At 54.0% G+C, this 24,886-nt stretch overlaps 2 protein-coding genes across 4 annotated transcripts; both read left to right on the top strand.

Annotated features, from left to right (window-relative positions):
- The first annotated feature begins 3,351 nt into the window (after positions 1–3,351).
- Positions 3,352–11,363, top strand: Klk6 (kallikrein related peptidase 6). Of its 3 annotated transcripts, XM_005341675.4 has the most exons (7): positions 3,352–3,485; positions 4,526–4,635; positions 5,007–5,057; positions 5,407–5,563; positions 8,790–9,037; positions 10,137–10,273; positions 10,720–11,363. In XM_005341675.4, exons 3-7 carry the CDS (start codon positions 5,009–5,011, stop codon positions 10,870–10,872), a joined length of 744 nt encoding a protein of 247 aa, XP_005341732.1. In that variant the 5' UTR covers positions 3,352–3,485; positions 4,526–4,635; positions 5,007–5,008; the 3' UTR covers positions 10,873–11,363. The 3 variants fall into 3 exon arrangements, with proteins under 3 accessions (XP_005341732.1, XP_077887653.1, XP_077887654.1); XM_078031527.1 differs by lacking the exons at positions 3,352–3,485; positions 4,526–4,635; positions 5,007–5,057; positions 5,407–5,563 and adding an exon at positions 8,227–8,310; XM_078031528.1 differs by lacking the exons at positions 3,352–3,485; positions 4,526–4,635; positions 5,007–5,057; positions 5,407–5,563 and adding an exon at positions 8,376–8,557.
- A 4,096-nt stretch (positions 11,364–15,459) lies between these two features.
- On the top strand, positions 15,460–23,079 carry Klk5 (kallikrein related peptidase 5). The gene is made up of 6 exons (XM_021721048.3): positions 15,460–15,932; positions 16,195–16,278; positions 18,588–18,846; positions 19,719–19,975; positions 20,058–20,191; positions 22,622–23,079. Exons 2-6 carry the CDS (start codon positions 16,206–16,208, stop codon positions 22,775–22,777), a joined length of 879 nt encoding a protein of 292 aa, XP_021576723.2. The 5' UTR covers positions 15,460–15,932; positions 16,195–16,205; the 3' UTR covers positions 22,778–23,079.
- Positions 23,080–24,886: the final 1,807 nt, after the last annotated feature.

A 24,886-nucleotide genomic window follows, 5' to 3' on the forward strand; every position in this document is an offset into this window, starting at 1 on the left:
CCTTCCACTGTCAAATATAAATTTTTTTTAAAGTAATTTTTTGAAGACCTAGACCTCTGCAGAGCAAGTCACTTTGGAGACAAATATCCAATGAATAAACAGGATGGCTGGAGGGACAGCAAGGCCATGACACTCACTGTCAAGTGGCTGGAGTTGAAGGCTTGGGTCTCTCTTAGAAGTTCCTCCACTCCCCAAGGCTGACCACCACGGGGAGGCCAAGAGATGGGCCCTGTTCACCACTGTGTTGGAGGTCAAGTTCCGATTCAGGCTCCACCTCTTCCTGACTGTTTGACATTGAGCAATGAACTTCCCCTCTCTGAGCCTCAGTTTTCCAATCTGTAAAACAGAAGTGGGCGTCACAAAGTCTTTTAGTCATTAGGTCAACATTTCCTAAGGCTTCCTCTGGGCCAGGTCCTGTGCAGGTACGTGGGACCCAGCAGTGAGTCAGCCCCAGGCCTGTCCCCAAGAGCCTGAGGTCCCGTGGGGGTCAGGGACATTGATCCAGATGGCCCTGGTCCAGGGTGACTGGAAGGAGGCACAGGCTGTGGGAACCACATGAGAGAGTGACTAATGACGGCAGCAGGTGGAGGTGGCTGGTGTTCAGGGAAGGAAGAGGTGAGGCCCAGGAAAGGCCGGAAGAACAAGTGGTTGTTGCCTGGAAAATGTGGTGAGAGCAGCCTCTAAGAGGGCCCAGCAGAGTGGAGGCCAAGGTCAGGGGCACGCGCTGCTAGGACCCCTGGGGGGTGGAGTGCAGAGAGGTGGGCAGCCCACGCCAGGCAACATGGGAGGCACGGCCGCCCTCAGCCCCCCCGGCCACCCGGCCTCCCCATGACCCCCCGCCACCCTCAGCTGCCCCCAGCCACCCTGGCTTTCGATGGCCCTAGGTGTGGTGAGTGTCCCTGAGAGGACCTGACATGTCAAAGATGGCAAAGTCCAAGCAGGGGGTACCCAAAGATCCCTGTGCTGATTTTCTTACTGTAATTTCATGTGCCGATGATAATTTTTTATCCTAATTTGTTATCTATGACAGCAGAATGCATTACAATTCATATTACACATATAGAGCACAATTTTTCATGTCTCTGGTTGTACACAAAGTAGAGTCATACCATTCATGCCTTCATACATGTACTTAGGGCAATGATGACCATCTCATTCCACCATCTTTGTCACCCCATCCCCCTCCCTTCCCCCCCTCTCCTTTGCCCTATCTAGAGTTTGTCCAATCCTCCATGCTCCCCAGCCCAGCCCCGCTATGAATCAGCCTCCTTATAACAGAGAAAACATTCAGTATTTGGTTTTGGGGGATTGGCTAACTTTACTTAGCATTATCTTCTCCAACTCCATCTATTTACCTGCAAATGCCATGATTTTATTCTCTTTTATTGCTGAGTAATATTCCACTGTGTATATATGCCACATTTTCTTTATCCATTCATCTACTAAAGGCATCTAGTTGGTTCCACAGTTTAACTATTGTGAATTGTGCTGCTATAAACATTGATGTGGCTGTGTCCCTGTAGTATGCTGTTTTTAAGTCCTTTGGGTATAGACGGAGGAGAGGGATAGCTGGGTCCAATGGTGGTTCCATTCCCAGTTTCCCAAGGAGTCTCCATAGTGCTTTCCAGATTGGCTGCACCAATTTGCAGTCCCACCAGCAATGTATGGGTGTACCTTTTCCCCACATCCTCGCCAACACTTATTGTTGTTTGCATTCTTAATAGCTATAATTCTGACTGGAGTGAGATGAAATCTTAGTTTTGATTTGCATTTCTCTGAGATGTTAATTTTTAACACCTTGAGTTAAATGAGTATTAGAATGAATTCCTGTTTCTTTTTACTTTTTTCCTTCTTAAATTTTTAAATGGACAAGTAAAAGTTGGGCATATTTATATCGTAAAACATGAGATCTTGATAAAAGTCATGTGTACCTTGTGTGAGGGCGAAATCCAGCTATTTGACACACACACGGCCTCGCTTGTTGATTCTTATTGTGTGTGTGTGTGGTGAGAACACGGAAGATCTTACTTCTTTTTCTTTTAATTTATTTTTTACTTTTACTATTGGGGGTGCTCAGGATGGAGCCCTGGGCTAGCATGCCAGGCGAATGCTCTACCCACAGCTGCACCCCAGCCTTCGTTCCAGTTTTTAAAGAAATGTGACCACTAGAAACCGTAAGCGTTGGGGGGCATTATGTGCGTCTTGATTAGTGCCTCTCTGGATGCTGAAGTTTCTCAAATACCAGGTCAAGATCTGAGACTGTCCCATGAGGTGTGGGGAACCACGGCAGGGCGGTGAGAAGCAGGGATTGGAATCAGGGCCAGGTGGGGGCACAGAGACCCCCTGGGGCCCAGCAGGGGAAGCAGAGACCAGGAGCCCCTGGATGGTGGGGGGTCTGATGAGAGAGGAGCCAGGAACATGTGGCCAGAGGGGAGGGGAGCCCACACAGAGAGGAGACAGGGGGACAGGGTACAGCTCCAAGGACTGCGATTAGGTCCCAAGAAGAAGATGCCAAGTGCAGGTGGGACCAGGTGTGAAGGGTCCAGAGAGGATCCTGAATGCCAGTTTGGACCTTGTGTGAAGGTGATAGGAGCTGAGTGATCTAGGGTGACAGTTAGATGTAGTGCAAGGAAAACGAGGTCACCTGAAGGGCCACACCCTCTGTCCTTGACTAGCACCTGCCTCCAGTTTCCAGACCCAAGTTCAAAGGCACCTCCCCCAATTCTCCCAGATCCCTGCGTAGCCTCCTGCTACCCCACTTCTCACCAAACCCTGTGGCTCCCGAGTCATCTGCATCCCTGCTTCCCTCTCCCTCTGTGCCCCTCCCTGAGTGCCCTCATCTCACCAGTGAGCCCTCAGCTGCTCCCGGGCCCTGCCAGCTGCCCACCTCTGCAGCCCCGGAGACCAACTCCATGGGCACACGCTTCCCAGGAAACCTGCAGGAACCCGCAGAAAACAAGCAGCAAGAGTTATGGCCAAGGCGGGGAGGGGGAGAGATGCAGAGAAAACAAGCAAGAGGCAAAGGTTAGAGAGACACAAACCAGGGATGGAGAAGAGAGACAGACATGGAGACACCTGACCACGGCCGGGGGAGAGATGGAGCCAGAGACCCCCACAGGTGGCCAGACTTAGAGGAGCGGGTCCAGGAGGATCCAGAGTGCTGAAACACCCAGGCAGGACCAGGTGGGCAGTCAAGGACCTGGCCCACTGCCAATCAGACAGGGACAAAGGAGAGCCATTGACACAGCCTCCCACCCGCCTGCCTGGAAAGAGGTTGAGAAACGGAGCTGCTGGGAGCGTGGCACTGGGTGCAGGGCGCACAAAGCCGGATTGTTTGGGGCCCTTTCCCCACAGTGCCTGGGCCTGCTCCCCAGCCCGCGGCGGGGGCCAGGGCCAGCGGCGGACACACCCTTTCTCACTGCTGGCTGCTCACACTCGCCTGGGACACAGAGGTCGTCAGCACCCACAGAGGGACTTCTGGGCAGGTGAGTCACCCCAACCCCACTGAACCCAGGCAGCCGGTGCAGGGCCTCAGTGCTCCCCACCCAGGAGTGAGGGTTGCAGGTCCCAGAAGTTCACACACAGGGTGGGGGACTCCCGAGGCTGGGCCTCCATTTGATTATCTGGGAGGCTGGCATTCTCAAAAACTCACAAGTTTAAAAAGAAGGAGAACAATTCCACTTTACCTTGCTCTCCAGACTCTAGCCCTCCTCCCTCAGACCTGAGAGTCCTGATCCCAGCCCTCCTCCCTCAGACCCAGGGTCCAGGCCCAGCCTCCTCCCTCAGACCCAGGGTCCAGGCCCAGCCCCCTCCCTCAGACCCAGGGTCCAGGCCCAGCCCCCTCCCTCAGACCCAGGGTCCAGCCCCAGCCCCCTCCCTCAGACCCAGGGTCCAGGCCCCGCCTCCTCCCTCAGACCCAGGGTCCAGGCCCCGCCTCCTCCCTCAGACCCAGGGTCCAGGCCCCGCCTCCTCCCTCAGACCCAGGGGTCCAGGCCCCGCCTCCTCCCTCAGACCCAGGGTCCAGGCCCAGCCCCCTCCCTCAGACCCAGGGTCCAGGCCCAGCCCCCTCCCTCAGACCCAGGGTCCAGGCCCAGCCTCCTCCCTCAGACCCAGGGTCCAGGCCCAGCCTCCTCCCTCAGACCCAGGGTCCAGGCCCAGCCTCCTCCCTCAGTCCTGGGGCCCAGACCCCCAGTGCACTCTGGGATCAGTACTCCCTTCCTGACAGCTGGGTCAGGGGGTCACCAGGAGCCGAGGTGTGGGGCAGAAGGAATGCTTGTGGGTGGCCTGGGTTAGGAGGAAAAGGGTGGGGTCAGCCTTTAGGCTCCAGGACATGGGGAGACAGGGGTTAAAAGGAAGTATCAGGGAGCGTCTGGGGACAGACCCAGCCTCTTCCCAGGAGGCCAGGGAGCCAGGCAGGTCCTGTGCACAGCCCCTGCAGCACCCACGTCCCTGCCTGCTCCCTGTGTGTCTGATTCGGAGACACCCATTCTGCTTTGTGAGTCTCCTCTCCCCACTTCTCTGCCAGGGGCTCCCGGACTCTCCAGGCCTGGCCTCCCTGTCTGCGTGAGTGATAAGCTGCTGTCCTTTCCTCCCACCCAAGAAACCTGTGACTAGGAGGCCCCAGGCCACCCGCAGGTAAGAACCTACAGGTGTGGGGGTGAGTGACAAGGTCGGCACAGAACAAAGGTGCAGAGGGAAAGTCCCAGAGCTGGGAAGAAGGTCAGGGACCCTCTGGCTGAACTCCTGCCTCCAAGGGGTGATCTGGAGCCCACAGAGGCAGAAAGCGCGACTCAGAATCCTTGGGCCTCGGCCCAGGAGACGTGGCTGTGGGTTCTCTTTGGCACCCACCTTCATGGCACCCTCAGAGGGAAGGCATGGGTTTGGGGAAAGAAGATCAGGAGGCCAGAGGGAAAGGCTAGGTCACAGTCAGGGGAGCAGAGCAGGTGGAGAGGAAGGAGAGGAGGAGGGGGAGGCTGGGCACTAAGGCACCGCTGGCCTCTCCCCAGGAATGGACTTGAAGAAGACACTGACCGTGGCGCTCACCCTCGTGGCTGCAGGTGGGAGGAACAAACCTAGATGGGGGAGGCTGGTGGTGGAGTCTGCCTCCATGGGGAAGAAGTCGGCAGGGTGGGATGTGCCAGGCATGGCGGGGGGGGGGTGCCTTCAAAATGAGGAAGAGTTAGGAATGGGGTGAGGAGGGGAGAAGGGGGATGGGGAGGCCCGGAGCAGGGGTGGAGGTAGAGTTTAGGGATGAGTTTGGCTTTGAGGTGGAGAAGGTGAGGAGGAAGATGGACACAGGGCTGGGTTTGGTGGGGAGTGGCGATGGCCTTGACTGAGGTCACTTTGGTGGGTCTGCCTGGTGGCCATGCCCAGATTCCTCTCTGACTCAGACCCTTTCTCCCTCAGCCTGGGCAGAGGAGCAGAATAAGTTGGTCCATGGTGGACCCTGCGAGAAGACATCTCACCCCTACCAAGCTGCCCTCTACACCTCGGGCCACCTGCTCTGTGGTGGGGTCCTCATTCACCCGCAGTGGGTCCTCACAGCTGCCCACTGCAAAAAACCGTGAGTGTGCGCTGCAGAATGAGCTGAAGCAATTAGACCTTCAGGTGTCTCGTAGGCTTAGGAGGAGGCAGACCCAAGCCTCCACCTGCCCCTGCACAACCCCCTGCCCCCCACATGACTAAGGTCATCCAGATAGTACTTAAAGGAGTACTGATCATCCTTGGGAATTCTCAGGGGTTGGTTCCAGGATCCCATAAGGACAGCATAACTCTCAGGTGCTCGAGAATGGTATATTGAATATTGAATGACGTGGCATTTGCATATAACCTATGCACCTCCTCCTAAATACTTTTTAGATGACTTATAATTCCTGAGACAATGTTTTGTTTTGTTTTAGTGGTGGGGATTGAATCTAGGGACACTTAACCACTGGGCCACATCCCCAGCCCTTTTTATTTTTTATTTTGAGACAGAATCTTGCTTAGGGCCTCCATGAGTTTCTGAGGCTGGCTTTGAACTCAACAACCCCCCTGCCTCAGCCTCCCAAGCCACTGGGATTACAGGCTGAGCCACTGCACCCAGCTAATCCCCAAGACAGTGCCAATGCTAAGCAAATAGTGGTTCCACCTGTGCTGTTTAGGAAATAATGACAAGAAAAAAAGGGTCTGTACATGATCAGTACAGATCGTTTTCTTCCCCAGTCTAAGGTTGGTCGACTCTGTGGATGTGGCATCTGCGGATCAGAGGACTGACTGTACCAAGCAGTGCCGGGGCAGGAAGCCTGGCAGAATTGCTCCTCTCATGAACTTGCCTTCTAATGGGCCCTGAAGGACATGCTGGGGGGTTGGGGTTTAACTCTTAACCACAGTGGGACTCAATAGAGTGAGGTTTACATTATGGGGAGCACCTAGCCATGTGAAACAGGACAGGGCAAGAGGAGATTAAGGGAGCCCCAAGTGGGGGCTGTTGCTGTTGCCTGAGGACATGAGATGGTGACTTGGACCAGGGAGGTAGCAGTGAGGATGGAGGGAAATTGGGAGGTATTTTAAGACCAAGGACATGATAGCAAAGGACTGGAGAGAGAGGAGGCAGGGCTGATCTCCAGGTGCTTGCCCTGAACAACCGGGAGTCCTGTCATATAGGCCAGGTGCAGGGAGGGGACATCAGACATTTCCTTACAGCCAAGGTGAGTTTGAGCTACCTGAAGGTGTTTAAGCAGAGACACTAGGTGGGCCCTTGAAACTCAGGGGAGCACTCAGAGGAGTAGGTAAAATTAAGGCTCCATCCACAAACAGATCGTATTTAAAGACATGGGACTGGACAGGATCATCCAAAGAGCAGTTCTAGACAGGGAAGCATAGAGGGCCCGGGGCTCAGCCCAGGACCTCAGGATCACCAGTTAGACTCCAGCTGCTGTTGCGTTCAGTGCTAAATGCAGACCAGGGTTAAACCACACAGTGAAGAACACAGTTTACACCCCTGTCCTGGAATCCCTGCAGTAGTAGATGAGGAAACTGAGCTCAGATGAGTAGTAAATGACAATTCGGGTATTTGGAAACCAATTGTCAGGACTCCCCTTGTGGGGAATGCAGAATCATGAAGAGCCAGGACTCCAAGGCCCCCAGGGAGACCGGGGGTCACCCCCAACATCACCATCCACTCATTTGGTGCACAGTGACTAAGAATACCACAAAGTGCCAGATTTGAGTTGGTGGTAGAGCTTCAGCCAGGGACACATCAGGGCAGAAAGAAGTAGCAAGTCAGATCTTTTTTTTTTTTTTTTAAGAGAGAGAGAGACAGAGAATTTTAATATTTATTTTTTAGTTTTCGGCGGACACAACATCTTTGTTTGTATGTGGTGCTGAGGATCGAACCCGGCCACATGCATGCCAGGCGAGCGTGCTACGGCTTGAGCCACATCCCCAGCCCCAGCAAGTCAGATCTTTAAGAAACATGTCTTCAAAATCCAAGATAATTACGAATTACCATAAGGCTAAAGAAGGAAAAAACAGGGCTCCTACTTTTGATGGGAGAAATCAGGAAAGACTTTCCATGAGATGTGATTCAAGCTGAGGCATAAAATAGGAGAACTGGTAGCCAAAGGAAGAAGGGGAAAGAGCATTGGAGGCCCAGGAAATGCCAAAATGAAGCCCCTGAAGATCCAACAATCTTGGATCTTCTAAGAGTGACTAGTTCACTGGAGGGCAGGAGGTGGTGGGAGAGAAGGGCCGGAGGTGAGCAGGTGGATCCCAGGTGGTCTCCAAGGCCAGGCTGAGCAGTGGGGGAATTTTGAGCAAAGGAGGAATTCTTTGATTTGTTTTAAAAATATCTATCAAACACGTATCAGGTACCAGATGCTGGTTAAAGCCCTGGGGATCCTGTATCTGAACAGAATAAAAGTCTCTGGGCTAACCTCCTAGGGCCTCACCATCTAACAAACACCACGGCCCTCAGGGGCTAACTAAATAAAAATGAATGGGAAAAAAAGGCACATTTTGAGCTCTCAATATCCACATGCGACTGGTGGCCACTGTGCTGGACAGCGTAGGTGGAGAACATGCCCTCATGGCGGCAAGCTGTATTGGGCGGCAGTGCTACAGGAGGAGGAGATGCAGTAGAGAATATTTAGCAATAAATACACAGTGGGCGGGTGACGGTGAAAAGGAAAGCAGGGCTGGATATTTGCATTTTCACTGGGCAGCAGGGAAAGCTTTACTAAGAAGGTGACACTTGGAGGAGCTGAGGGAGAGAGCCATGCAGATACCCATCTTGCTGGCACAAGAAGCAGCTCTTGCAAAGGCCCTGGGGTGGGAGGACCACTGTTGTGTTCAGGGGAAGCCAGTGTGGATGGAAGAGGAGGAGGGGGAGAGGAGGAGATGCTGTCTGTACCATGGAGAGAACTTTGGCCTTCACTCTGCAGGAGGGGGAGTTGCAGGAGGGGTGTGAGCACAAGAGGAACAGGACTGACTTTCCTTGTTAGAACCCTCTGGCTGCTTTGTGGAGGGTGGACTGTAGAGAGACAAAGGCAGTAAGCAGGCCACTGCGGTAGTCCAGGTAAGAGACGACAGCTCAAACCAAGATGGTAGCGATGGTGGAGGTGAGCGGCTGGATATAACTCACACAGCCAAATGGGCCTCTGGACAGCTTGGATGTGGGGCAGGAAATAGACAGTCACGGATAGCCCCCAGGGTATTCTGGAAGGCTGTGGGAGGAGCAGAGCAGGTGAGTCACGATTTTCCAGCTTCAGATGCAGCCCATGGTAAGACCCAGCCTGCTTCCCTTGCAGAAAGCTTCAAGTCTACCTGGGGAAGCACAACCTCCGGCAGAGGGAGAACTCACAGGAGCAGAGCCATGTGGTCCGGGCTGTGGCCCACCCTGGCTACAACGCTGCCACCCATGACCAGGACATCATGCTGCTGCGTCTGGAATACCCTGTCAAACTCTCTGAATGGATCCAGCCCCTGCCGCTGGAGAAGAACTGCTTGGCCAACCACACCAGCTGCCACATCCTGGGCTGGGGCAAGACCGCCGATGGTTAGTGAGGGGAGGTGACAGGGGGAACAGGCCAATGGAGATGGGGGAGGTGAGCAAAGGGTGAATGGTCAAAAATGAAAAAGGTGGGTCAGAAGATGAAGGGCATGGGAAGATGGGTTAATGGTGAGGTCTGCTGGGCGCATCACCGTGAGAGGGATCCTTAGGAGCTGGGCCGGTGGGTGAACAGCCGATGGGGAAAGTAGACCAGTGGATGAACAGTGGAAAAGATGGGCCGGAAAAGGAAGGGTCAGTGACAAGGGTTGGCCAGTAGGAATATTCTAATCAGGAAGGTGGCCAACGGTCCACAAGATGCACTTATGGGCAAGAATGGATAAATGGAGGAGGAACTAATAGAAGAAGAGAGATCAATCAACAGAGGAGTCTGTTATGTGAATTCCAAATGCAAACAGGGTAGAGACAGCTGGTGGGAAAGGGGTCAAATGGGAAAAGGCCAGGGGTTGAGAGGAGTCATTAGAAGAAGGATCGGAGGAAGCACAGGTTCGATGGATCAGTAGGAACCACGGAGGAGGGTCTGGGAGTGAAACACCAATGAACAAGGCGGATTCCCTGATGAAGAGCCAATAGGAATTGAGAGGCAATGGAGAAGGGTGGGGTCAAAAGGAAAGGACCAATGAGGATGAAGAGCCAATAAGAAGGGAGAGCCAATGGGGAAGGGCAGGACCCACGGTCAGGTGGCGACTAATCGGATGAACAAATAGGCAAGACGGGCTGATGAAGGACAGGGGAATGCTCAGGAGGGAGATGAGAGAGGAAGAAAGTCCTAGAGTCCAACCAACTGGAACTGCTGAAGCGGGGATGGGTGGAAGGGAGACAAGTGGAGGCAGAGAAAAGGGAAAGGAAAAGGGAAAGCCTGTAGGGAAAGAGATGTGGGCAGAGATGGCACCTGGGACCGTGGGCCATGGCAGGTGAGGATGATGGGGAAAGCGACCAATCAGGAGGCGGGGACGATGGAACTTGTTCTAAGCCAGAGAGGCACACAGGTGAGGGAAAATGGGACCAACAGGTGGCCTTACAGCGGCTGAGGATGCTGGGGAGGACGGGGAGGGGCGTCCAGCAAGCCCGCCCTCTCTCGTGGCAGGCGACTTCCCCGACACCATCCAGTGTGCATACATCCACCTGGTGCCGCCCGAGGAGTGCGAGCGGGCCTATCCTGGCCAGATCACCCCCAACATGGTGTGCGCAGGCGACGAGAAGTACGGGAAGGATTCCTGCCAGGTGAGGCCACCGCGACCTGCCAGTTCCACAACCGAGGACAGAGGCCCAAACACAGCCAGAGACAAGAAGAGAGACCAAGACAGAACTGTAGGGAGCCTGAGAGGTGGGCTGGGAGGGAGCTGGGACAGGCAGCGATTAAGATAGTCGTTAGAAGCAGGAAATGCAGAGAGAAGGACGGAGAAGGAGGGGTCCAGACCAGAGAAGACACACGGAGGAGGCAGGTGGAGTACAGAGCTGCTCTGCCTCTCACATGGCACCCAGCGGGAGCTCTGCTTGGAAATGACCATGCTCTGGAGCAGGGTGACTCCGCTGGCGTCTCCATCTTTCTCTCTCCCTGAGTCATCCATTCCATCTCTGAGTGCCTCTAACTCTGCTCCATGTGAGCCTCGTCTGTCCGTCCCCCCCTTCCAGGTTCCTGCACCTGACTTTCTCCCTCTTTCCCACAGGGTGATTCTGGGGGTCCGCTGGTATGTGGAAACCGCCTGCGAGGCCTTGTGTCGTGGGGTAATGTCCCATGTGGATCAAAGGAGAAGCCAGGTGTCTACACCGACGTCTGTAGATATACCCACTGGATCCGAAAAACCATTCAAGCCAAGTGACCCTGACATGTGATATCCCCAACTCTTGACCTCTGACCCTACTGGCTGGCTCCAGAATTTCTCTTCCCCTGACTTTGCCTTCCTTCCCCACCTGCCTGGTTGTGACCCTTGAAGCTTCATAAAGGCAATGATGCAAGAGCACCAGTCCTCCCTGATTTGACCCCAGCTCCTCCCTTGCTCCACTAGGATGGGAGAGTGAGGACAGGGCTGCAGTCTTCCCCCACTACTAAAAGAACCCAGACCCTCTAGGCCACTCTCCCTGCCTGGGCTTGTCCTTCCTGTAGACAGAATGCTGGTCCAATACTGGCAGATACTGAGCTGGAGTGCCGGTTTGCTATCCTCGGGCAGTACCTTCCTTTACAGAGTACATTAAACAGTATATTCCTCATGGGACGGGGCTACTGGGACGATGTGAGGTTACAAGCACGTGAAATACATAGAACAGTGCCTGGCCCGGCATGCGCCCAATAAAGGATGAATTTTATTACTAAGTTGCTTTTTTTCTTTTATTCCACGTCTGCCTCTTGGAAGCCCAGATTTTCTCATTTTTCCTTTACAGTCCAATTTCATTTCAGCCCCTCCAGGAAGCTACCCTTGACTCATTCACCTTGCATTAGCCCTCAGGGATGGCTCTGTCTCTCCTAATCCCCTTGTAGCAGCAAAAGGGGGATGAGAGAGGGTTAGGAGACCACTGTGTGTGAGTGGGAGTGGTGGAGGGTAACATGGGAGAGGATGGCAGAGGCCAGATCTCAAAGGACTTCAGATGCCAGCTTGAGAAGCTGGGACTTTCCCTAAGGGTAATGGGGAGCCATAGAAGGGTTGTGAGCAAGAGCAGCACTGGGGCCATATGCAGGATGGATCTGAGGGGAGAGACTGGAGCCAGGGGGCAGGGAGGAGTTGGGATAATGGTGCAGGGAGAGAGGATGAGGCTGAGCTGGGGCTGGGACTGGCAGGGCTGGAGAACAGAGACCGGATGTGAGTTTGCCACAAGTAAAAGGGAGGGTGCCTGGGGGCTTCATAAGAGAACTGCAGACAAGCACGTGGGGGAGAGAGATCTGAGGACCACCCTGCATGGTGGAGGCTGGGGCTTGAGGTGGAAGTGGGTGACGTGGTGGGAAATGAAGGTCAGTGAAAGAGGATGCCATTGAGTGTCAGCAGAAGAACTTGGACTTGATGCTGAGGGCTCAGAGGAAAGAGTCAAGGGAAGATCTGGGTCTTAGAAAGACTTTAAGAGCTTTGCCTTAAGACTCAAAGAACCAGTCAGGTATAGTGGCACACACACACCTATGATCCCAGCTTCCTGGGTGACAGAGGCAGGAATATCACAAATTCAAGGCCAGCCTGGGCAACTTAGCAGGGTCTCAAGATAAAATGAAAAGGGCCGGGGGTGTGGCTCCGTGGTAGAGCACTTGCCTATCATGCATGAGACCCTGGGTCCCATCCCCACCACTACACATGCATGCACACGCACACACACGCATGAACCAAAGAACCATGACATTTCATCCAGGGGCCAAATGAAAGTGCTGACTGCAATGAGCAGACGGAACAGGAAGCCCTGGGCATGGCCACAGCCACCTCCACCCACCCCTGGCGCCCACCAGGAGTTATGAGTTATCAGTAACTCCCAGGGTCACCAGGAGGAACCCACTCGATGACTGCCCAGACCACAGTAGTCGCACACCAGCCATGGCTGTGTGTAGGGGCTATGCACCTTTGAGCACAGGAGGGGACTGACTGACTGACACTGCCGCTCTGACTGGGCTCTACGACCTATGTGTCCTTCTTGCTGGCTCTGCCTATGATCCCCACACAGCCCCTGAGATGCATGTGACTTCCAAGCTGTCAATCAATCTGCTGACCACAAGACATCACCAAGCAACCCCCTGAAAGCCAGTCCCTTGCCTTATTTGGGTTGAACTTTCTCAAATGCCTTCCCCTCAATCAATAGGATGGTGTCAGGCGTGGTCTCTCTCTTGCCTCCTTTGTGGAAGCTGAGGTCGAGGAGCCAACACAGAACCCCAAAAAAGATATTTCTGTCTTTGTGTGGTTATTTAGTAGCCAGCCCAATTCACCTGGAGTGACCCTGATTCAGCCGAGTGTCATGGCACAGAATCAACCTCAGTTAATGGAGAGGGAAGCTTCTTCCTTAACGGATAATGAGAATACTGACCATCTCCATGACCACAATAAGAAGCACATGCCAGGCACTGTTCTAAGGTACCGTTATTGCCGGGTTTCGGTTCACAACTAAAAGGCTCAGGGGTCACTCCAGGTAAACTGGGCTGCACAAAATAACCACACAAGAGACACAAATACCTTTTTCTCTGGGGTCGCTGTGACAGCTCCTCTGACTTAAGGGTCCACAGGAAGAGAGAGCGAGAGCACACGCTGACCCCTTTTATTGAGGAGAAGCTAATCAAATGAGGCAAGGGGTCAGGTTTCAGGGGCTGAGTATCTTCATGATGTCCACTGTCAGCAGGTTGACTGACACCTGGGTAGGCCACACCCAAGGGCACAGTAAGAGGAGGGGACACACATAAGGCACTTCCATGGAAGATTCTATCCTAAACAGGGCAAGGGGTTATATTACCAAGGAACAGGTGAGCGTAGCTCCACCCATGGGGCTGTAGCAAGACACATCCATGCACGAGACACCGACCCTCGCACCCAAGAAGGGTGCCACATCTCTGCAACTGAGAGCCTCAGCACCCAGCCAGGGAGTATGACTCAGTCACGTGCAAGGTTGGTCTCCCACACGTTATTATTCCCATTTACAGTTGGGGAAACCAAGGCACAGAGAGGGTCCGTGGTGCAGCCAAAGTTTCACAACTGGTGGTGGCCAGGCCAGCATTTAGATGCCAAGGGACTGTTGCCATGGGGTGGGCTCCTAACTGCTCTTCTACACTTAAGTTTTCTTTTAATGCTGGTATGTATTAGCATCAAGTGGAGAAGCCTTTAAAGCCCACCCTTTTGCATGAATTATTTTGAAGCAGAACCTCTTGCATTTGGCATTTAAGATACTTTTTTTTTTTTGTCTAAGAGAGTTTTTCTTTCTATAGGGATAGCCTTACGACTTCAGCTTAAAATGTGTAATTCACCGATTTGTGATTTTTAAGTTGTCAACTTACATCCAATATTGGGATATTTGGAAGGATGCACTGTTAATTGTATTTATAAATGCAATACAATTAGATGCACAAACTTACTCAAATGCTTGATATTGGGTCTAAAAATTAAGGACTTTTGGAAGACATCGAATGTGTAGGTTTTAGAAATGTGGTTTAAGATGTTTAAAGGCTTTTAATTAGTTTATAAATGAGAACAAGCAGTATTGTAAAGACTCCATAAAAGTGACTGTTAAGATAAATATAGAATTAAAAGTTTTGCAAACTGAACTTAAAAGACCACAGAAGTGGGGGGGAAACACCCAGAGAAGTGGGCCACTCGTTGTGCATGAAATATCAATGCCCATAACAAAATAAACCTCAGCATAGGTGTTCGTAGCTTCAGATTTTTCCCCCTGTGCACTACTTCCAGCCTGGGGGCTCTAAAACCTCTCATGTGACAGATGCTGGGTTGCAGAAGCCAGGTACCTGCCCTCGGGGGTGAGAGCCCAGGGAGGACTGCATATCTCAGGTCATTTTGCTCAGGACAGATCTGAGTCTGGCACATGGCAGATGACCGTTTTGACTCTTACCTCCCAGTGCAGGCAGGAATCTGTTCATGGAGTTGGGGGCAGACATAAAGAGGTCAGGAGGGGTGGCCCCACATGCCAGGACTGGGCAGGGAGAAACCGCAGTTCAGGCTCCCCACCCAGTGCCCCATTTCCTGAAGGGCCAAGAGCCACCCGCCCCCTATCCTGGCTCTTGGCCTCTTTTCCAATCCATAGGCAGCCTTGCTCAACTCTGTCACCATCCGGGCCAAGGCACCTGCGGGGTGCCCCAGGCTGAGTCCCTGTCTTTTTCTGCCCCATGGCCTGGGCCCCAGGGAGAGGGGCAGAATGGGGCTGAGGGGTTCCTCTGCTCAGTGGCCTGGGTCTCCCCCACCCAAAACCCAAGATGAGGGAGACAGACACATGAAGATACAGAGAGACCAACACCCCATCAGTGACACAGGGAGAAGAAAGGAGACAGACAGATCCAGAAGAATCAGTCCCAGAGAAAAGAGGATGAGATGGAGAAGGAAAGACACAAAGGGAGACACAGGTGCAGGCCACGGAAAGGGCCCTGAGGAGCAGCAGGTGATGGATCCTTCATCATCTTGACCATAGTCACGTTTTGTGCATGTGGGTGTGAAATCTCATCCAATTGCACACTCAAATATGCACGGTTGCCTGCTTTTCAGTTATGCTGCCAAAGAGCTGGAATGTAACAAAACAGAAGGAAATCGAGGAAAATAAAGGTTTGAGGATTCTAAGGTAGATTTGACAAGCAGAGCATTCAGACCATTGCAAAAGACAGAATCACAGAGAACAGCAAGACACAGGGACACGGAATGACAGGGACACGGAGACACAAGAGATCCTAAGACGGGTGTGGCGGTTAGGGGGAGAGAGACTGACTTGGCGGGAGACCAAATATCTGGAGGCAAAACTTCAGAGGCGGGAGAGGGAAGAGTCTGGAGAAAGGACCGCAAGAGAAGCGCGGGTCGCGGGGTGCGGGCCGCTGAGCGCGTGAACAACTCGGAGAAGGAAGGAAGAGAGCCTCCAGCCAAGCAGGGCGGCCGGAGCCCAGGGCAGCGGCGGCTGGGGAGCGGCCGGCGACCTCCGAGACCCTCCCCATCCCGGGGCCAGGGCGGAGGGCGTGGCCTCGGGATGGGTGTGGGGGGCTCCGGGGGCGGAGGTGAGGGGAGGCAGGAGGAGCGGCGGCGGGGCAGATCGGCTGGCGCCTCACTACCGGGGAATGCGCCCCAGGGACCAGTGGGTGGTTATAACCCAGCACTGCGCCCGGGCCCGGGAGGAGGAGGAGGCGGCAGGAGGCAGCGCGGCGGAGACGTCTGCGGCTGAGCTGGGAGCAGGTCCCCCACCCACTGCCCGGGGACGCGGGGAAGCGCGGCAGGTGAGGCCTGGAGGGTGCTCAGCGGGCAGGGACGGAGAAGCGACCCCGCGTGTGGCTCTGATCTTGAAGGCACCCTCTTTCTCTCTGTCCTCCCTCCTCGCGGAAACATCCTCTGCCCTGTTCTCTGGGTCTCATCTTGGCTCTGATGGTGGGGCAATGTCCTCCTGGTCCCTCACTGCCCAGAAATGGGGTAGAAAAGGGAGGGAAAGTGGGTTAAGGGCTCCCAGAGTCACTGGGCCTCCCCATCCTCTGGCCCCCTCAGGTGCAGAGGCCATGGCTACGGCAGGACCCCCCTGGATGTGGACTCTGGGTACCCTGATCTCAGCCCTGATTCTAAGTATCACAGGTAAACAGGACCCCCATGTGTGTGCATGGGACTCTGGGTGGCTGTGTGACACGGGGGAGCTTGTCCCCTGGGGACTGTGTGAGACCATCTGTGGCTCCAGGACTGGGCGAGTGTGAGTCTGTATCTGTATGTGTGGCTGCACACTGCATGGGGCACACACCCAGGTGCCTGTGCATGGTGACTTATTGCATATCAGGTGACTGCCAGCCATACTTGACCTTTGAGGCTGTGTGTGTGTGTGCACGCACGCACGTGTACACTTAAGTCTGTGGTTGGCTCTACTACTGTGGGTGAATATGTGTGGTGCAGAATGCTACTGTATGTTCAGCCATGTATGGCTACTTGACTTTGTATGACCTTAGGGTCCTAGGGGTTTTGTTACCATGAACTTTCACACCCCCGTGTTGTGAGATTGCATACCATCAAAGTGGCAGTCACCAAAAATGTGTGAACATATGCTTACAGGTAGCCATTTGTGTGGTTGTGTCTGGGTGCTTGCATTTGTGACCTCGTGCTGGCTGCGGCCCACGGGGGTGACTGTGTGTTTGTGTGAGGCTATGCATATACTGCTGCTGTATTTGTGATGGTGCAGCTGTGTGTGTGTATGTAGGGGGTGCAGAAGCCACTGTCACTGTAGCTGCAGGAAGGTGAATGCAGGTAAGTGACTTGGACATGCAAACATCCACTGAGTACAACCTTGTCACCATGTCAGCGTGCCTGTGCATGAAGTGTGTGTGGGAGTCTGCAATCCAACCATAGTGGCAACTATGCATGCCACCTACAGGTTAGGTGGCTGGGTGAGATCCTGCTAGTCTGCCCCCATGTGTGTGCATGGGGACAGTGTGTCACCTGACAACTGTACTCAGCAGTGCCTGAGGAGACCATGGTATCTCTCTGTGCAGTTACGCGTGTGCACGATTGTGACAGTATCTGTGTGCGTGTTTCTTGGAGTATGCTTGTGAATGCAGGCAATGCCGAGGCCTCCCTTCTCCCATGAATCAGTGACACAGAGGGTGTCAGTGTTGTCCGTGGGTCTGTGAGTGGTGGGAGACAACTGTAGGAGGATTCAGAAGGCACAATTTTGTCTGAGAATTCAGAAAGCCGGCCCTCTCCCCGGACGCGATGTTGCACACCTATATTCCCTGCAACTTTGGGAGGCTAAGGCAGGAGGATCACAAGTTCAAAGTTAGCCTCTGCAATTTAGTAAGGCCTTAAGCAACTTAGAGAGGCCCTGCCTTAAAATAATATAAAAATAAAAAAGGGTTGGGGATGTAGTTCAGTGGTAAATTTCCCCTAGGTTAAATCCCCTGTACCAAAAAGAGAAAAAGAAAAAGAAAGCCAGCCCTCTCTACCCCAACACTTGTGGCCCTTTTCCTGTCCTGCTCTAGCTCCGCCCACTTCTTCCGACTCCACCCCTTTTTCTCAAGGTCAGGCTACCTAGTCAGAGCCCAGGGCTGTGACCCCTTCTCAGGCTCCACCTCTATGGCCCACCCCTTTCAGCCTGGTTCCAGCCCCTGGGTTGTAGGCAGCTTCTGGAGCCCAGCCGGAGCTGGGCACAACACATGGCACAACACAGTAATCCCAGCGGCTCAGGAGGCTGAGGCAGGAGGCTTGCAAGTTCAAACCCGCCTCAACAACATAGCGAGGCCCTAGGTAATTTAGTGAGATCCTGTCTCAAAATAAAAAATAAAAAGGGCTGGGGATGTGGCTCAGTGGTTAAGTGCTCCTGGGTACAAACAAACAAACAAACAAACAAAAAAATAGAGCCCAGGCCCCACATCTTCTTCCAAAGTCAGGGCTTCTATTAGGATCCACTATCCCATATTACCCTGACCTTGTCTCTGCCTAAGTCGGTACCTCTCTCATGCCAGACTCTACTGCCTCCAGATGTGACCCCAGATGCTGAAGCCTGACCCACTTCTTGAGACCAGGTCCCCTCCCAATAGCCCAGGTCTCGGCCCCTAAGACAAGATTTTGCCCTTGAGGTTGTCCAGGGCTCCTGAACCCAATTTCACCCTCCTCTGATCTCACCCACTGAGCTCTAGCCAATCCTCGGAATCTTCGAGGTCCAGAGCTGGGCAAGTCCAGGACCCAAGCCCCAGCTCTGTCCCTGTGTCTGAGCCACTTAGGTCCATTTCTGTGGCCCTGCCCCTGTCCCTAAAGCCCCAGCCCCTCAACATAATCTCTGAGGTCAGACATCCCCTGGCCATCCAGCCTCTGGAGTCTAAGCCCCATCTTCTGCATCTAAGCTCCAGCCCACGCCCACGCCCCACGCCTGAGCCCCGCTTCCCCCCATCTTCTGCCCACAGAGCCTATTCTTGCAAATAATGTTTCCTGTGACAACCCCCCTACCGCCGAGTCCTCTGGGAGCAACCAGTTCCTCGCAGCCGAGGACGGGGAGGACTCCCGGTCGGGTGACAGCAGCAGCCGCATAGTGAATGGGTCAGACTGCGAGAAGGACACTCAGCCATGGCAGGGCGCCCTGTTGCTGGGGCCCAACAAGCTCTACTGCGGGGCCGTGCTGGTGAACCCGCAGTGGCTGCTCACCGCTGCCCACTGCAGGAAGCCGTGAGTGGGGCTGGACCCAGGGCTGGACGGGAGGAAGGGCAGGGAGCAGGTGGAGGCAGAGTTGGGGACAGGGTAAGAGAGAGCTGGGGAGAACAGGGTGGGGTGTGTGTTGCAGATGTGTTGGATTGGGAGCTAGGGGTGTGTGTGTAATGGTTTGGGATAGAGAGGGGGGATTAGAATTGGCTTTTAATTTGGGGCGGGGTTGGGGTTGAGAATGGAGATGAAGCTGGGCTGGGAGCAAAGGCGGGGTTGGGATTGGAAATAGAAGTGGTCTGAAGATGGAATCCGGGTTAGAGTTGGAAAAGGGATTGCAGATGGCTGGATTTGGAGTTGGGTGTTTGAGTTTGGGTTTGGGAATGCAAGTGTGGATGAATTGGGGATGGGTCAAGGATTAGGGCTGGGGTTGCAGCTGGTTTGGGGTTGGAGATGGATCGCCTTTAGGATTGGCTAATGCACTGATGGTCTGGGAGGGAGATGGAATTAAAGTCGGCTCTGGAACTGGGGTCAGGTAGGTATGGGGATGCAGTGGGAATGAAGGTGGTTCTGAGGTGGGTGTGGATGTGGAATAGGGGGAGCCTTGAGGGTGCAGATGGGATTAGAGTACAGGGTTGGGGACACTGGATTTGGGGTTGGGAATGCACACCGATGGCTTCTGGGTGGGGAAAGGCTCAGGACTGGGGCTGGGACAGGAATAGGATTGGAGCTGTGGGCGGGAGGTGGGCCCGCGGTTGGAGACAGATGGAGCTGGGCATTGGGCTGGTGCTGGGGTTGAGGATGCGGTGGAGCAGGGTTAGGAATGGTTTGGGCTTAGGACTGGCATTGGACGTGGGGTATGGATCACGGCTGGTGGTGACCTGCATCGTCCTGCTCAGAGTCTACAGAGTTCGTCTCGGCCACCATTCCATGTCCCCGGTCTATGAATCTGGGCAGCAGATGTTCCAGGGAATCAAGTCCATCCCCCACCCTGGCTACTCCCACCCTGGCCACTCCAACGATCTTATGCTCATCAAACTAAACCGAAAGATCCGGAGCACGAATGCAGTCAAGCCCATCAAAATAGCCTCCACCTGCCCGTCCGCTGGCACCAGGTGCATGGTGTCCGGCTGGGGAACCACCAGCAACAAACAACGTGAGTGTGGCTTCCTCCGGACCCCTGCCCGTCTCCCCCCTCAGTGTCTTTCTCTGCCTCTCACTGCCTTCCCGTTTGACAGATGACTTCCCCAAGGTCCTCCAGTGCCTGAACATCACCGTGCTCAGTGACGAGAGGTGCAAGAAGGCCTACCCGAGACAGATAGACGAAACCATGTTCTGTGCCGGCGACGAGGCGGGCAGAGACTCCTGCCAGGTGAGGACCAGAGGCTTCTCCCTGTATTCGCCGATACACAGAGTGCCATTTACGCCACCAGGAACCTGCTGAGTGGGAGTCCAGGGTGACCCAGACAGTTAGAGCCCTGTTCTCACCGAGCTCCCCCCTGGAGCCGTGCCGTCCTGTAGAAATACAGCAGCAGCCCACACGCAGCATTTCAGAGTTCCCAGTAGCCACATTTTTAAAAGGAAAAAAGAAACAGGTGAAATTAACATCAACAGCATATTTTACTTAATATATCCCAAATAATAACATCACTTCCAAATGGAACTAGTCTAAGACAATCATGAACGAGATAGTTTACCTCCCTGCTTTTCCCTTTCTCCTCATGTCTTTGAAGGTCGAGGTGTATTTTATGGAGCACATCTCAATTCCGTAGGCGTGTTTGGGGGGCTCAATAGCCATGCGGGCTTGCACAGGTCTAGGAGGAGAGATGGACATGGCTGCTGAGGTCAGCAGGTTGGGCACTGCATAACGATGCCACACCAAGGACAGGGGGCTGTCCTTCACATAGTAGTCGTCAAAGTTCTATGTGGGCAATTTTCAGGCATGTGGCCGGTTCATGTCTTGTTCCAATAATATCTATAAAATGACAGTTTTCCAAAAAGCATGAGCAGAAACTGAGTGACTCCAAGAAGCCAGATTCATAAAGGTGAAGGGGACAGAAGAGGCATGAACAAACGCCCTCGGGCAGGGAGGGGTTTGGCTGATTCACCGAAGGAAAGAGACCAGTGTTCCCAGGGAAGGAGGGCGGGGGTCGCAGGAAGGGAGGCTGGAGAGGTGGTCAGGGGCAGCCTTCATCAAATATCTCTCCATGGCTAACCCAAAGCTCCCTGTGTTCTCTTCAAAGCTTTGTCATTAAGAAAGACAGAAATCAGAATCCCACTGTTAACGCAGGCTCCCCCGTGGAGCAGGCTTCCAAAGCTCCTGCAGCCCTGGGAGGACGTTTGTTTCCTTGGTGCTTTAGTGGTCAGTGAGCTGTGGACCCAGGCAGCCCTACGGCCCCTTCCACGGCTGCATGGGGACCCTGGGTTACACAGGCCTGGTGATCCCACCACTGTCCCTGTCTCCCAGACCAAACTGTCCCCACTGAACCCTGTATGCATCTGGATGTGGGGTGGGATGGGGGATCAGATTCGGGGTGGGGGGACTTTTATCAGAGAAAGAAAGCACATCTAGTTGGAATTCAGCATTTCCAACCACGGAACCCTTTAGTAGCCAGGCTCCTATTCTGTTTTTCCAGACCTCGGGGCGTGTGGTCTGAGTGTGGCCACACAATGCTACAAGCAAGAAATAATAACAAACTATGAGACTCGTGCTAATAGTATAATAGCCACAGCAGCTGACTAACCAGCGTCTTAAGTTGTTTACTCGCATCCACGAATTCACTCACGTAGCCATTATCATCAGGCTTACTTTATGGACAAGCAGCCAAGGATCAGAGCAGTTAACTAACGGCCTCTCCAAAAGATCCAAGCGGGGATCTCAATGAAAATCAACGAGCAGCCAAAGCACTGGCAAGTGGAACTTGCAGGTGTCCAGGCTGGCTCTGCCCAACACTGTCCCTCCCTGCCAGACGTCAGGCGTCTTCCTAGCCCACACCAGGACTGTCTGGTTATTCAGATTTTGCATAAACACAAATAAGAAATGACAGGGAAGATCAGTGACTGTCGTCACAAGAGGTAATTACAGGGAAGTGCGGGGGATTAATTCAGATGGGCAACACAAATGAGTCCAAGGGAGTGGTGCTCTGGCGGGGGTGACTGTCCCCCAGGGAACCGGTGGCAACGCCTGGAGACATATCTGTTTGTCACAACTGCGTGGAGGAAGCATGTCACTGGCATGGGTGGAGCGGAGGCCGCTGCTGAGTGTCTTCCCGCTGAGGCCAGCCCACAGCGTGGAGTTAAGGCAGCCTGCACATGGCCAGTGCCTCGGTCAGGAAGCCCTGGCCCAGAGGTGGGGAGCTGGGCTTTTGCAGAAGTGAAATCTAGGCACAGTATGGATCGCTGTCAAGGACGAGCAAGGAGGGAGGAGTGTTGGGCAGGAGACGTCAGGCTTGCAAAGGCTGGCAAGGGGAGTGACCCAGAGACACGTGGGGGAGATGGGACACAGCCAAGGTGCTGTGAGGACAGTCCCAACCCTGGGGAATGAAGATGTAGGGGTGTTGGGGAGAGGGGAGAATGGGTTTCTAAAAGCTGGACGTGGGGAGAAACATTACTCACCTCTCCCTGGCCGGTTGGCGCTTTTACCTGGGTCTCCATCTCCGTCTGTCTCGGGTGCCCTCATCTTGACTTTCCGCCTGTGCACGTCCGTCTCTTGCCCCGCTCTTCGCATCTGCGCATGGCTCTGGGGCTCTCGTGTCCCCCTCCGGACACCTCTCCCATCTCTGCCTCCCTTTCTGCCCCACAGGGTGATTCTGGGGGACCTGTGGTCTGCGACGGCGTCCTGCAGGGACTCGTGTCCTGGGGAGATTACCCCTGTGCCCAGCCCGACAGGCCTGGCGTCTACACCAGACTCTGCAAGTTCACCAAATGGATTGAGGACACCATCAAGTGCAACTCCTGAGCCACCCGGGATGGGGGCCTCCCCCACCTGCTGCAGGAACCCCGCGCTTCCTCCCAAACCCTTTTCCTTCCTCGAAGTGCTGACGCTGTGACCCTCTCCAGCCCCCACCCCTCTGTCCCCTGGGATCAGTGTCCCCCTCACCCAACAGGGAACCGGTCCTGTCTTTCTGGGGACCATTCCCAGCACGACCAAGGCTGAGACTGCTGCTCAGTCTCCCAGCGCTTTCATCCCAAGCCCGGGGTCCATCCGCCTCTGCAGCCGTGACCCAAATTTAGTCCCCGAAATAAAACATCTGAGGAGAAGTGGCGTCTGCGTGCATCTGGGCAGCTGGGGACAAGTTCTCCCTCAGCTGCTGAGTGTGCTCTATGAGGTCATCTGCCTACCGGACAGAGTCACCCAAGCTACTGCTCATCCATTTCACAAATATCCATCTAGTGACTGCTTTTGGCCAGAACTTGTTCCAGGTGCTGGGGGCTGGGGACACAGCTACAGGAAAAAAAAAAAAAAAATCCTACCTCACAGAGTTTCCAGTAGCAGAAATAAAAGGATGGGCAAATACGTACATCCATCAGCAATAGTTATGTGAGCAACGTAATCACGATGAGAGCAGAGCGCGAGGAAGGAGATGGGCGTGTTGGGGACACTCCATGGGGGAGGGGGAGAGAGGCGTGTTTGGTCTCCCAAATATGTCCTCATCCTAATTTCCGGAACCTATGAATGACACCTGATTCCCCAACTTTTTCACTTTACGGTGGTTTAAAGCCAACATGCATTTGATAGAACTCATACCTCAAATTTTGGATTTGTGTCTTCCCCAGGCTGGCAGTGTGACCTTGAATGCTCCCAAGGCTCCCGTGCTGCAGCCTGGGGCCCCTTCTGAAGGTGCTGTTGGGAGGCTGGGACCTTGAGCAGGTGGGGTCTGGTGGAAGGCATTGGGGTGTGTCCTTGAAGGGGACACTGGAATATGCCCCTCCTGTCCCTCAGTTTCCTCCTGCATGATGCTGTGCCTCCCCATAGGCCCAGAAGTGTCGGGGCCAACAAAACATGAGCCACAATAAACTTTTCCTTTTTTAAAGCTGTTTCTCTGGTATTTTGTCACAGCAACAGAAAGCCGACTAATACAGGGGTACTGTCTTGTGATGTTGGTCGGCAGCAGCTAGCCACAGCTCCCCCCAGCCATGGAATCTGAGGAGGAACAACCATAGCCCTTTGGTGTGACGGAGCCATGGTGTCTGGTAGGCTAGGTATATTAGGCGCATTTTTTATTCATGACATTTTCAATGTGCAAAGGGTTTATTGGGCCCCAACCCCCTGGGAAATCGAGCAGCATCTGTACAGCTAAAGGACATTGCAGATGTGGGCCTGAGAGGGGCCTGAGGGGGGGAGATGGTCCTGGGTTAGCCTGGGGGACCCTGTTTGATCCCAGGGGTCCTTAGAGAGGGAAGCAGGAAGTGCAGAATGAGTTGAGCGAGACTGGAAGATGCCGCTGCTGGATTTGAAGGTGGAGCCGGGCGGGGCCTGGGAGGGGGTGGGATCTAGAAGCCGCTGAGCACGGGATTGGAACCTGCTGGAGCCCCGGGAGGAGCCAGCCCTGCCCAGGCCTCGATTTCTGCCTAGTGGGACCCATTTTGGACTTCTGACCTCCAGGGCTGTAGAAGGGTAAATCTGTGTTGTTTTAAGCCCCTAAGTCCTGGGGACTTGTCACAGCAGCCACAGGAAGCTCCTACGAGGGGCCTCTCTGAGATGGGGCCTTTGAGCTGTAACCCGCAGGTTGAAAACCAATGTCCAGGGCAGTGGCATTCCACACAGAGAGAAGGACAAATGAAAGACCGGCCACGGGAGGGAGCAGGCCGGCTTTTCCAGGAACTGAAAGCCCCAGGACCCGGCTGCCTGCTCCTTCTCCCTAAGAGGAGGGAACTTGGGCCATCTTTGAACCTAGAGGTGACGAAATCTAGTTCATGGTCCAAGGAGATCATTCTGACTCTTGGTTTAGAGGAAAAAAAAATGATAAAACGTATTGGCCAGGGTAGAAAAGGGAGGTGGGTCATCAAAAGAATATTCATGAATTTAAATTGGAAAAGGGTGGGCGGGGCGGCCACTGGCCCGAGG

Source organism: Ictidomys tridecemlineatus, chromosome 15, assembly GCF_052094955.1.
Source record: "Ictidomys tridecemlineatus isolate mIctTri1 chromosome 15, mIctTri1.hap1, whole genome shotgun sequence".
NCBI lineage: Eukaryota > Metazoa > Chordata > Mammalia > Rodentia > Sciuridae > Ictidomys > Ictidomys tridecemlineatus.